At 36.3% G+C, this 14,624-nt stretch overlaps 1 protein-coding gene across 1 annotated transcript in view; it reads right to left on the reverse strand.

The window, feature by feature from the left end:
• Nucleotides 1-14,624, reverse strand: part of nf2a (NF2, moesin-ezrin-radixin like (MERLIN) tumor suppressor a) — an 81,370-nt gene that overhangs the window by 41,511 nt on the left and 25,235 nt on the right. Inside the window, exon 8 of the mRNA XM_061980069.2 lies at nt 7,536-7,611. Coding sequence (XP_061836053.2) covers nt 7,536-7,611 — 76 coding nt within the window. The remainder of the gene's footprint in view (nt 1-7,535; nt 7,612-14,624) is intronic.

A 14,624-nucleotide genomic window follows, 5' to 3' on the forward strand; every position in this document is an offset into this window, starting at 1 on the left:
AGCATGCTAACGTTATCATGCTAGCTTAATAGCTCATTTTGGGTATACGCCCAAAAGTCAACTTTATTTCGGTACTTTACGCATGCTAACTGCTAACATTTTAACATTATCATGCTAATTTTAAAGCTCCTTTTGGGTATACACCCAAGAGTCAACTTTATTTTGTTACTTTACGCATGCTAACTGCTAACATTTTAACGTTATCATGCTAATTCAAAAGCTCCTTTTGGGTATACACCCAAGAGTCAACTTTATTTTGTTACTTTACGCATGCTAACTGTTAGCATGCTAACGTTATCATGCTAGCTTAATAGCTCATTTTGGGTATACGCCCAAAAGTCAACTTTATTTTGTTACTTTGCGCATGCTAACTGCTAACATTTTAACGTTATCATGCTAATTTAAAAGCTCAATTCGGGTATACGCCCAAGAGTCAACTTTATTTTGTTACTTTACGCATGCTAACTGTTAGCATGCTAACATTATCATGCTAGCTTAATAGCTCATTGTGGGTATACGCCCAAAAGTCAACTTTATTTCGGTACTTTACGCATGCTAACTGCTAACATTTTAACATTATCATGCTAATTTTAAAGCTCCTTTTGGGTATACACCCAAGAGTCAACTTTATTTTGTTACTTTGCGCATGCTAACTGCTAACATTTTAACGTTATCATGCTAATTTAAAAGCTCAATTCGGGTATACGCCCAAGAGTCAACTTTATTTTGTTACTTTACGCATGCTAACTGTTAGCATGCTAACGTTATCATGCTAGCTTAATAGCTCATTTTGGGTATACGCCCAAAAGTCAACTTTATTTTGGTACTTTACGCATGCTAACTGCTAACATTTTAACATTATCATGCTAATTTAAAAGCTCAATTAGGGTATACACCCAAGAGTCAACTTTATTTTGTTACTTTACGCATGCTAACTGTTAGCATGCTAACTGTTAGCATGCTAACGTTATCATGCTAGCTTAATAGCTCATTTTGGGTATACGCCCAAAAGTCAACTTTATTTCGGTACTTTACGCATGCTAACTGCTAACATTTTAACATTATCATGCTAATTTTAAAGCTCCTTTTGGGTATACACCCAAGAGTCAACTTTATTTTGTTACTTTACGCATGCTAACTGCTAACATTTTAACGTTATCATGCTAATTCAAAAGCTCCTTTTGGGTATACACCCAAGAGTCAACTTTATTTTGTTACTTTACGCATGCTAACTGTTAGCATGCTAACGTTATCATGCTAGCTTAATAGCTCATTTTGGGTATACGCCCAAAAGTCAACTTTATTTTGTTACTTTGCGCATGCTAACTGCTAACATTTTAACGTTATCATGCTAATTTAAAAGCTCAATTCGGGTATACGCCCAAGAGTCAACTTTATTTTGTTACTTTACGCATGCTAACTGTTAGCATGCTAACATTATCATGCTAGCTTAATAGCTCATTGTGGGTATACGCCCAAAAGTCAACTTTATTTCGGTACTTTACGCATGCTAACTGCTAACATTTTAACATTATCATGCTAATTTTAAAGCTCCTTTTGGGTATACACCCAAGAGTCAACTTTATTTTGTTACTTTGCGCATGCTAACTGCTAACATTTTAACGTTATCATGCTAATTTAAAAGCTCAATTCGGGTATACGCCCAAGAGTCAACTTTATTTTGTTACTTTACGCATGCTAACTGTTAGCATGCTAACGTTATCATGCTAGCTTAATAGCTCATTTTGGGTATACGCCCAAAAGTCAACTTTATTTTGGTACTTTACGCATGCTAACTGCTAACATTTTAACATTATCATGCTAATTTAAAAGCTCAATTAGGGTATACGCCCAAGAGTCAACTTTATTTTGTTACTTTGCGCATGCTAACTGCTAACATTTTAACGTTATCATGCTAATTTAAAAGCTCAATTAGGGTATACGCCCAAGAGTCAACTTTATTTTGTCACTTTACGCATGCTAACATGATAGCTTATTTTGGGTATATGCCCAAAAAGTCAACTTTGTTTTGTTACTTTACGCATGCTAACTGCTAACATTTTAAAGTTATCATGCTAATTCAAAAGCTCCTTTTGGGTATACGCCCAAAAGTCAACTTTATTTCGGTACTTTACGCATGCTAACTGCTAACATTTTAACATTATCATGCTAATTTTAAAGCTCCTTTTGGGTATACACCCAAGAGTCAACTTTATTTTGTTACTTTACACATGCTAACTGCTAACATTTTAACGTTATCATGCTAATTTCAAAGCTCAATTCGGGTATACGCCCAAGAGTCAACTTTATTTTGTTACTTTACGCATGCTAACTGTTAGCATGCTAACGTTATCATGCTAGCTTAATAGCTCATTTTGGGTATAGGCCCAAAAGTCAACTTTATTGTGTTACTTTACGCATGCTAACTGTTAGCATGCTAACGTTATCATGCTAGCTTAATAGCTCATTTTGGGTATACGCCCAAAAGTCAACTTTATTTCGGTACTTTACGCATGTTAACTGCTAACATTTTAACATTATCATGCTAATTTTAAAGCTCCTTTTGGGTATACACCCAAGAGTCAACTTTATTTTGTTACTTTACGCATGCTAACTGTTAGCATGCTAACGTTATCATGCTAGCTTAATAGCTCATTGTGGGTATACGCCCAAAAGTCAACTTTATTTCGGTACTTTACGCATGCTAACTGCTAACATCTTAACATTATCATGCTAATTTTAAAGCTCCTTTTGGGTATACACCCAAGAGTCAACTTTATTTTGTTACTTTGCGCATGCTAACTGCTAACATTTTAATGTTATCATGCTAATTTAAAAGCTCAATTCGGGTATACGCCCAAGAGTCAACTTTATTTTGTTGATTTACGCATGCTAACTGTTAGCATGCTAACGTTATCATGCTAGCTTAATAGCTCATTGTGGGTATACGCCCAAAAGTCAACTTTATTTCGGTACTTTACGCATGCTAACTGCTAACATTTTAACATTATCATGCTAATTTTAAAGCTCCTTTTGGGTATACACCCAAGAGTCAACTTTATTTTGTTACTTTGCGCATGCTAACTGCTAACATTTTAACGTTATCATGCTAATTTAAAAGCCCAATTCGGGTATACGCCCAAGAGTCAACTTTATTTTGTTACTTTACGCATGCTAACTGTTAGCATGCTAACGTTATCATGCTAGCTTAATAGCTCATTTTGGGTATACGCCCAAAAGTCAACTTTATTTCGGTACTTTACGCATGCTAACTGCTAACATTTTAACATTATGATGCTAATTTTAAAGCTCCTTTTGGGTATACACCCAAGAGTCAACTTTATTTTGTTACTTTACGCATGCTAACTGCTAACATTTTAAAGTTATCATGCTAATTCAAAAGCTCCTTTTGGGTATACACCCAAGAGTCAACTTTATTGTGTTACTTTACGCATGCTAACTGTTAGCATGCTAACGTTATCATGCTAGCTTAATAGCTCATTTTGGGTATACGCCCAAAAGTCAACTTTATTTCGGTACTTTACGCATGCTAACTGCTAACATTTTAACATTATCATGCTAATTTTAAAGCTCCTTTTGGGTATACACCCAAGAGTCAACTTTATTTTGTTACTTTGCGCATGCTAACTGCTAACATTTTAACGTTATCATGCTAATTTAAAAGCTCAATTCGGGTATACGCCCAAGAGTCAACTTTATTTTGTTACTTTACGCATGCTAACTGTTAGCATGCTAACGTTATCATGCTAGCTTAATAGCTCATTTTGGGTATACGCCCAAAAGTCAACTTTATTTTGTTACTTTACGCATGCTAACTGTTCACATGCTAACGTTATCATGCTAGCTTAATAGCTCATTTTGGGTATACGCCCAAAATTTACTTTATTTTGTCACTTTACGCATGCTAACATGATAGCTTATTTTGGGTATATGCCCAAAAAGTCAACTTTGTTTTGTTACTTTACGCATGCTAACTGCTAACATTTTAACGTTATCATGCTAATTTAAAAGCTCAATTCGGGTATACGCCCAAGAGTCAACTTTATTTTGTTACTTTACGCATGCTAACTGTTCGCATGCTAACGTTATCATGCTAGCTTAATAGCTCAATTTGGGTATACGCCCAAAAGTCAACTTTATTTCTGTACTTTACGCATGCTAACTGCTAACATTTTAACATTATCATGCTAATTTTAAAGCTCCCTTTGGGTATACACCCAAGAGTCAACTTTATTTTGTTACTTTGCGCATGCTAACTGCTAACATTTTAACGTTATCATGCTAATTTAAAAGCCCAATTCGGGTATACGCCCAAGAGTCAACTTTATTTTGTTACTTTACGCATGCTAACTGTTAGCATAATAACGTTATCATGCTAGCTTAATAGCTCATTTTGGGTATACGCCCAAAAGTCAACTTTATTTTGTTACTTTACGCATGCTAACTGTTAGCATGCTGACGTTATCATGCTAGCTTAATAGCTCATTTTGGGTATACGCCCAAAAGTCAACTTTATTTAGGTACTTTACGCATGCTAACTGCTAACATTTTAACATTATCATGCTAATTTTAAAGCTCCCTTTGGGTATACACCCAAGAGTCAACTTATTATTTATTATACCCTAACAGTTAGCATATTAACGTTATCATGCTGGCTTTTTAGCTATTTTTGCAGGTATACGCCTCAGAGTCAAATATGTTGTTACTTCACACATGCTAACTGTTAGCATGTTAACATTATCATGCTGGCTTTTTAGCTATTTTTGCAGGTATACGCCTCAGAGTAAAATATTTTGTTACTTCACACATGCTAATAGTTAGCATGTTAACGTTATCATGCTGGCTTTTTAGCTATTTTTGCAGGTATACGCCTCAGAGTCAAATATTTTGTTACTTCACACATGCTAACTGTTAGCATGTTAACGTTATTATGCTGTTTTTTTAGCTATTTTTGCAGGTATACGCCTCAGAGTCAAATATTTTGTTACTTCACACATGCTAACTGTTAGCATGTTAACGTTATCATGCTGGCTTTTTAGCTATTTTTGCAGGTATACGCCCAGAGTCAAATATGTTGTTACTTCACACATGCTAAAAGTTAGCATGTTAATGTTATGCTGGCTTTTTAGATATTTTTGCAGGTATACGCCTCAGAGTCAAATATTTTGTTACTTCACACATGCTAACAGTTAGCATGTTAACGTTATCATGCTGGCTTTTTAGCTATTTTTGCAGGTATACGCCTCAGAGTAAAATATTTTGTTACTTCACACATGCTAACAGTTAGCATGTTAATGTTATCATGCTGGCTTTTTAGGTATTTTTGCAGGTATACGCCTCAGAGTAAAATATTTTGTTACTTCACACGTGCTAACTGTTAGCATGTTAACGTTATCATGCTGGCTTTTTAGCTATTTTTGCAGGTATACGCCTCAGAGTCAAATATTTTGTTACTTCACACATGCTAAAAGTTAGCATGTTAACGTTATCATGCTGGCTTTTTAGCTATTTTTGCAGGTATACGCCTCAGAGTCAAATATTTTGTTACTTCACACATGCTAACTGTTAGCATGTTAACGTTATCATGCTGGCTTTTTAGCTATTTTTGCAGGTATACGCCTCAGAGTCAAATATTTTGTTACTTCACACATGCTAACTTTTAACATGTTAACGTTATCATGCTGGCTTTTTAGCTATTTTTGCAGGTATACGCCTCAGAGTAAAATATTTTGTTATTTCACACATGCTAAAAGTTAGCATGTGAACGTTATCATGCTGGCTTTTTAGCTATTTTTGCAGTTATACGCCTCAGGAAAATATTTTGTTACTTTACACATGCTAAAAGTTAGCATGTTAACGATATCATGCTGGCTTTTTAGCTATTTTTGCAGGTATACGCCTCAGAGTCAAATATTTTGTTACTTCACGCATGCGAACTGTTAGCATGTTAACGTTATCATGCTGGCTTTTTAGCTATTTTTGCAGGTATACGCCTCAGAGTCAAATATTTTGTTACTTCACACATGCTAACTGTTAGCATGTTAACGTTATCATGCTGGCTTTTTAGCTATTTTTGCAGTTATACGCCTCAGGAAAATATTTTGTTACTACACACATGCTAACAATTAGCATGCTAACGTTATCATGCTGGCTTTTTAGCTATTTTTGCAGGTATACGCCTCAGAGTCAAATATTTTGTTACTTCACACATGCTAACAGTTAGCATGTTAACGTTATCATGCTGGCTTTTTAGCTATTTTTGCAGGTATACGCCTCAGAGTAAAATATTTTGTTATTTCACACATGCTAAAAGTTAGCATGTTAACGTTATCATGCTCGCTTTTTAGCTATTTTTGCAGGTATACGCCTCAGAGTAAAATATTTTGTTACTTCACATATGCTAAAAGTTAGCATGTTAACGTTATCATGCTGGCTTTTTAGCTATTTTTGCAGTTATACACCTCAGAGTAAAATATTTTGTTACTTCACACATGCTAAAAGTTAGCATGTTAACGTTATCATGCTGGCTTTTTAGATATTTTTGCAGGTATACCCCTCAGAGTCAAATATTTTGTTACTTCACACATGCTAACTGTTAGCATGTTAACGCTATCATGCTGGCTTTTTAGCTATTTTTGCAGGTATACGCCTCAGAGTCAAATATTTTGTTACTTCACACATGCTAACTGTTAGCATGTTAACGCTATCATGCTGGCTTTTTAGCTATTTTTGCAGGTATACGCCTCAGAGTCAAATATTTTGTTACTTCACACATGCTAACAGTTAGCATGTTAACGTTATCATGCTGGCTTTTTAGCTATTTTTGCAGGTATACGCCTCAGAGTCAAATATTTTGTTACCTCACACATACTAACTGTTAGCATGTTAACGTTATCATGCTGGCTTTTTAGCTATTTTTGCAGTTATACGCCTCAGGAAAATATTTTGTTACTTCACACATGCTAACAGTTAGCATGTTAACGTTATTATGCTGGCTTTTTAGCTATTTTTGCAGGTTTACGCCTCAGAGTAAAATATTTTGTTACATCACACATGCTAATAGTTAGCATGTTAACGTTATCATGCTGGCTTTTTAGCTATTTTTGCAGGTTTACGCCTCAGAGTAAAATATTTTGTTACATCACACATGCTAATAGTTAGCATGTTAACGTTATCATGCTGGCTTTTTAGCTATTTTTGCAGGTATACGCCTCAGAGTCAAATATTTTGTTACTTCACACATGCTAACCAGTCGGTAGTTCTTCGGACCTGGGGGTGGCAGCCATTGCGCATCCTGTTTGCCAAAACTATTCGTCGCGAGCTTGTTGACGTGAGACAAAATGCTACAGCAAATTATTGAAGGTAAGCTCGCCTCCTCGTTGGTATTTGAAAATGTCCGGCCCTTTTAGAACAGGCATCGATCACGGCCACCGGTCAATGTCATCAGCCTGACTGCTATGACACGCTCTGCATTATTTAGGAATCAGGTCCTGACTGGCGGTGAGACGGCTCACCCGGATCAAGAAGTAGTCGACGCCGTACATGTCCAGGTCCTGAGCGATCTTCAAATACTCCATCTCGGCGTCCTCTCTGCTTGACACACAAAGACAGGCAAGGTTGAGGTCAAGGTTCTGGGTGAGGGGGTGAAGGATGCAGAGAGGAGTCCACCTTTGCTAATAAAGGTCCTAGATGTGTTTTTGTTGTTTTTTCTCGGCAAAGTACTTATCTAATGTGGTCTTTATCAGTTTTTGTTGGTAAAGTATTTATCTGAAGTGGTCTTTAACAGTTTTTGTTGGTAAAGTATTTTTCTGAAGTGGTCTTTAACTGTTTTTGTTGGTAAAGTACTTATCTGATGTGGTCTTTGTCAGTTTTTGTTGGTAAAGTATTTATCTGAAGTGGTCTTTAACAGTTCTTGTTGGTAAAGTACTTATCTGATGTGGTCTTTAACAGTTTTTGTTGGTAAAGTACTTATCTGATGTGGTTTTTGTCAGTTTTTGTTGGTAAAGTACTTATGTGATGTAGTCTTTGTCAGTTTTTGTTGGTAAAGTACTTATCTGAGGTGGTTTTTAACAGTTTTTGTTGGTAAAGTACTTATCTGATGTGGTCTTTGTCAGTTTTTGTTGGTAAAGTACTTATCTGATGTGGTCTTTTGTCAGTTTTTGTTGGTAAAGTACTTATCTGATGTGGTCTTTGTCAGTTTTTGTTGGTAAAGTACTTACTTGATGTGTTTTTGTTGGTTTTTCTTGGCAAAGTACTTATCTAATGTGGTTTTTATCAGTTTGTGTTGGTAAAGTATTTATCTGAAGTGGTCTTTAACAGTTTTTGTTGGTAAAGTACTTATCTGAAATGGTCTTTAACTGTTTTTGTTGGTAAAGTACTTATCTGAAGTGGTCTTTGTCAGTTTCTGTTGGTAAAGTACTTATCTGATGGGTTTTTGTTGGTTTTTCTTGGCAAAGTACTTTTCTGGTGTGGTTTGTGTCGTTTTTTTCTTGGCAAAGTACTTATCTGAAGTGGTTTGTGTCGTTTTTTTCTTGGTAAAGTACTTATCTAATGTGGTCTTTATCAGTTTTTGTTGGTAAAGTACTTATCTGAAGTGGTCTTTAACAGTTTCTATTGGTAAAGTACTTATTTGATGTGGTCTTTGTCAGTTTTTGTCGGCAAAGTACTTATCTGATGTGGTCTTTGTCAGTTTTTGTTGATAAAGTATTTATCTGAAGTGGTCTTTAACAGTTTTTGTTGGTAAAGTACTTATCTGATGTGGTCTTTGTCAGTTTCTGTTGGTAAAGTACTTATCTGATGTGTTTTTGTTTTTTTTCTTGGCAAAGTACTTATCTAATGTGGTCTTTATCAGTTTTTGTTGGTAAAGTACTTATCTGATGTGGTCTTTATCAGTTTTTGTTGGTAAAGTACTTATCTGATGTGGTCTTTATCAGTTTTTGTTGGTAAAGTACTTATCTGATGTGGTCTTTATCAGTTTTTGTTGGTAAAGTACTTATCTGAAGTGGTCTTTAACAATTTTTGTTGGTAAAGTACTTATCTGATGTGTTTTTCTTGGTTTTTGTTGGTAAAGTACTTATCTGAAGTGGTTTGTGTCATTTTTTTCTTGGTAAAGTACTTATATAATGTGGTCTTTATCAGTTTTTGTTGGTAAAGTACTTATCTGAAGAGGTCTTTAACAGTTTCTGTTGGTAAAGTACTTATCTGATGTGGTCTTTGTCAGTTTTTGTCGGCAAAGTACTTATCTGAAGTGGTCTTTGCCAGTTTTTGTTGGTAAGGTACTTATCTGATGTGGTCTTTGTCAGTTTTTGTTGGTAAAGTATTTATCTGAAGTGGTCTTTAACAGTTCTTGTTGGTAAAGTACTTATCTAATGTGGTCTTTATCAGTTTTTGTTGGTAAAGTACTTATCTGATGTGGTCTTTATCAGTTTTTGTTGGTAAAGTACTTATCTGATGTGGTCTTTATCAGTTTTTGTTGGTAAAGTACTTATCTGATGTGGTCTTTATCAGTTTTTGTTGGTAAAGTACTTATCTGAAGTGGTCTTTAACAATTTTTGTTGGTAAAGTACTTATCTGATGTGTTTTTCTTGGTTTTTGTTGGTAAAGTACTTATCTGAAGTGGTTTGTGTCATTTTTTTCTTGGTAAAGTACTTATATAATGTGGTCTTTATCAGTTTTTGTTGGTAAAGTACTTATCTGAAGAGGTCTTTAACAGTTTCTGTTGGTAAAGTACTTATCTGATGTGGTCTTTGTCAGTTTTTGTCGGCAAAGTACTTATCTGAAGTGGTCTTTGCCAGTTTTTGTTGGTAAGGTACTTATCTGATGTGGTCTTTGTCAGTTTTTGTTGGTAAAGTATTTATCTGAAGTGGTCTTTAACAGTTCTTGTTGGTAAAGTACTTATCTAATGTGGTCTTTATCAGTTTTTGTTGGTAAAGTACTTATCTGATGTGGTCTTTATCAGTTTTTGTTGGTAAAGTACTTATCTGATGTGGTCTTTATCAGTTTTTGTTGGTAAAGTACTTATCTGATGTGGTCTTTATCAGTTTTTGTTGGTAAAGTACTTATCTGAAGTGGTCTTTAACAATTTTTGTTGGTAAAGTACTTATCTGATGTGTTTTTCTTGGTTTTTGTTGGTAAAGTACTTATCTGAAGTGGTTTGTGTCATTTTTTTCTTGGTAAAGTACTTATATAATGTGGTCTTTATCAGTTTTTGTTGGTAAAGTACTTATCTGAAGAGGTCTTTAACAGTTTCTGTTGGTAAAGTACTTATCTGATGTGGTCTTTGTCAGTTTTTGTCGGCAAAGTACTTATCTGATGTGGTCTTTGTCAGTTTTTGTTGATAAAGTATTCATCTGAAGTGGTCTTTGTCAGTTTTTGTTGGTAAGGTACTTATCTGATGTGGTCTTCGTCAGTTTATGTTGGTAAAGTACTTATCCGATGTGTTTTTGTTGTTTTTTTCTTGGCAAAGTACTTATTTGATGTGGTCTTCGTCAGTTTATGTTGGTAAAGTACTTATCCGATGTGTTTTTGTTGTTTTTTTCTTGGCAAAGTACTTATTTGAAGTGGTCTTTAACAGTTTTTGTTGGTAAGGTGCTTATCTGATGTGGTCTTTGTCAGTTTTTGTTGGTTAAGTACTTATCTGATGTGGTCTTTGTCAGTTTTTGTTGGTAAAGTACTTATCTGATGTGGTTTTTGTCAGTTTTTGTTGGTTAAGTACTGGTCTAATGTGGTCTTTGTCAGTTTTTGTTGGTAAAGTACTTATCTGATGTGGTCTTTGTCAGTTTTTGTCAGCAAAGTATTTATCTGAAGTGGTCTTTGTCAGTTTTTGTTGGTAAGGTACTTATCTGATGCGGTCTTTGTCAGTTTTTGTTGGTAAAGTACTTATCTGAAGTGGTCTTTGTCAGTTTTTGTTGGTAAAGTACTTATCTGATGTGTTTTTGTTGGTTTTTGTTGGCAAAGTACTTATCTAATGTGGTCTTTATCAGTTTTTGTTGGTAAAGTTCTTATCTGAAGTGGCCTTTAACAGTTTCTGTTGGTAAAGTACTTATCTGATGTGGTCTTTGTCAGTTTTTGTCGGCAAAGTTCTTATCTGAAGTGGTCTTTAACAGTTTTTGTTGGTAAAGTACTTATCTAATGTGGTCTTTAACAGTTTTTGTTGGTAAAGTACTTATCTGATTTGGTCTTTGTCAGTTTTTGTTGGTCAAGTACTTATGTGATGTAGTCTTTGTCAGTTTTTGTTGGTAAAGTACTTATCTGAAGTGGTCTTTAACAGTTTTTGTTGGTAAAGTACTTATCTGATGTGGTGTTTGTCAGTTTGTGTTGGTAAAATACCTATCTGATGTGGTCTTTGTCAGTTTTTGTTGGCAAAGTATTTATTTGAAGTGGTCTTTGTCAGTTTTTGTTGGTAAAATACTTATCTGATGTAGTCTTTGTCAGTTTTTGTTGGTAAAGTACTTATCTGATGTGGTCTTTGTCAGTTTTTGTTGGTAAAGTACTTATCTGAAGTGGTCTTTGCCAGTTTTTGTTGGTAAGGTACTTATCTGATGTGGTCTGTCAGTTTTTGTTGGTAAAGTATTTATCTGAAGTGGTCTTTGCCAGTTTTTGTTGGTAAGGTACTTATCTGATGTGGTCTGTCAGTTTTTGTTGGTAAAGTATTTATCTGAAGTGGTCTTCGTCAGTTTTTGTTGGTAAAGTACTTATCTGATGTGGTCTTTGTCAGTTTTTGTTGGTAAGGTACTTATCTGATGTGGTCTTTGTCAGTTTTTGTTGGTAAAGTACTTATTTGATGCAGTCTTTGTCAGTTTTTGTTGGTAAAGTACTTATCTGAAGTGGTCTTTGTCAGTTTTTGTTGGTAAAGTACTTATCTGATGTGGTCTTTAACAGTTTTTGTTGGTAAAGTACTTATCTGATTTGGTCTTTGTCAGTTTTTGTTGGTAAAGTACTTATTTGATGTGGTGTTTGTCAGTTTTTGTTGGTAAAGTACTTATCTGATGTGGTCTTTAACTGTTTTTGTTGGTAAAGTACTTATTTGATGCGGTCTTTGTCAGTTTTTGTTGGTCAATTATTTATGTGATGTAGTCTTTGTCAGTTTTTGTTGGTAAAGTACTTATCTGAAGTGGTTTTTAATAGTTTTTGTTGGTAAAGTACTTATCTGATGTGGCCTTTGTCAGTTTTTGTTGGTAAAATACTTATCTGATGTAGTCTTTGTCAGTTTTTGTTGGTAAAGTACTTATCTGAAGTGGTTTTTAATAGTTTTTGTTGGTAAAGTACTTATCTGATGTGGCCTTTGTCAGTTTTTGTCGGCAAAGTACTTATCTGATGTGGTCTTTGTCAGTTTTTGTCGGCAAAGTACTTATCTGATGTGGTCTTTGTCAGTTTTTGTTGGTAAAGTATTTATCTGAAGTGGTCTTTGTCAGTTTTTGTTGGTAAGGTACTTATCTGAAGTGGTCTTTAACAGTTTTTGTTGGTAAAGTACTTATCTGAAGTGGTCTTTGTCAGTTTTTGTTGGTTAAGTACTTATCTGATGTGTTTTTGTCAATTGTATTTATTTATTTAGTTTTTGTTAGTAAAGTACTGGAATTCGTCTGGTGTGTTTTTGTTAGATTCCAATTCAATAACCACACTATTTCAACCTAAAGACAGGTTCCATAATAAACAGGTTACTATTTTTCTGTCTGACTAATTTCCCCAGATCAAGCATTTTCTACAAAATAATAAAAGTACTTCCTGCTGACGATATCAGCCAATACTCAAGGCACTGATATCAGTATCGTATCGGTATTTGAAACAGTGGTATCGGGACATCCCTACACAGCATAATATATTTAAAAAAATAACATTTTATTTTACCCGCTTTGTAATTATGATGCGTTCAAGAAAACCAGGAAGTTACAGGTTTTGGACATCAGACAAGAGAAACAAACGGACAAACTAAGGGAATCAGACATTTTTGTGACATGGTGACATGGAGACATGGTGATATGGTGAAATGAGGTGGTGACATGGTGACATGGTGACATGGTGAAACGAGGTGGTGACATGGAGACATGGTGACATGGTGAAACAAGGTGGTGACATGGTGAAACAAGGTGGTGACATAGTGACATAGAGACATGGTGACATGGTGAAACGAGGTGGTGACATGGAGACATGGTGACATGGTGAAACGAGGTGGTGACATGGTGACATGGAGACATGGTGAAACAAGGTGGTGAAATGGTGACATAGACACATGGTGACATGGTGAAACGAGGTGGTGACATAGAGACATGGTGACATGGTGAAACGAGGTGGTGACATGGAGACATGGTGACATGGTGAAACGAGGTGGTGACATGGTGAATTGAGGTGGTGACATGGTGAAACAAAGTGGTGAAATGGTGACATAGAGACATGGTGAAACGAGGTGGTGACATAGAGACATGGTGACATGGTGAAACAAGGTGGTGACATGGTGACATGGAGACATGGTGAAACAAGGTGGTGAAATGGTGACATAGAGACATGGTGAAACGAGGTGGTGACATAGAGACATGGTGACATGGTGAAACGAGGTGGTGACATGGAGACATGGTGACATGGTGAAACAAGGTGGTGACATGGAGACATGGTGACATGGTGAAACAAGGTGGTGACATGGTGACATGGAGACATGGTGAAACGAGGTAGAGACATGGTGACATGGTGAAACAAGGTGGTGACATGGTGACATGGAGACATGGTGACATGGTGAAACGAGGTGGTGACATGGAGACATGGTGACATGGTGAAACAAGGTGGTGACAAGGTGACATAGAGACATGGTGACATGGTGAAACGAGGTGGTGACATGGTGACATGGTGAAACGAAGTGGTGACATGGTGACATGGTGACATGGAGACATGGTGACATGGTGAAACAAGGTGGTGACATGGTGACATAGAGACATGGTGAAACGAGGTGGAGACATGGTGACATGGTGAAACAAGGTGGTGACATGGTGACATGGAGACATGGAGACATGGTGAAACGAGGTGGTGACATGGAGACATGGTGACATGGTGAAACAAGGTGGTGACATGGAGACATGGTGAAACAAGGTGGTGACATGGTGACATGGTGAAACGAGGTGGTGACATGGTGAAACAAGGTGGTGACATGGAGACATGGTGACATGGTAAAACAAGGTGGTGACATGGTGAAACGAGGTGGTGACATGGTGAAACGAGGTGGTGACATGGTGACATGGAGACATGGTGACATGGTGACATGGTGAAACAAGGTGGTGACATGGTGAAACAAGGTGGTGACATGGAGACATGGTGACATGGTAAAACAAGGTGGTGACATGGTGAAACGAGGTGGTGACATGGTGAAACGAGGTGGTGACATGGTGACATGGAGACATGGTGACATGGTGACATGGTGACATGGTGAAACGAGGTGGTGACATGGTGACATGGTGAAACAAGGTGGTGACATGGAGACATGGTGAAACAAGGTGGTGACATGGTGACATGGTGACATGGTGAAACAAGGTGGTGACATGGTGAAACAAGGTGGTGACATGGAGACATGGTGACATGGTAAAACAAGGTGGTGACATGGTGAAACGAGGTGGTGACAT

This window comes from Nerophis lumbriciformis, linkage group LG20 (assembly GCF_033978685.3).
Source record: "Nerophis lumbriciformis linkage group LG20, RoL_Nlum_v2.1, whole genome shotgun sequence".
Classification (NCBI taxonomy): Eukaryota; Metazoa; Chordata; class Actinopteri; order Syngnathiformes; family Syngnathidae; genus Nerophis; species Nerophis lumbriciformis.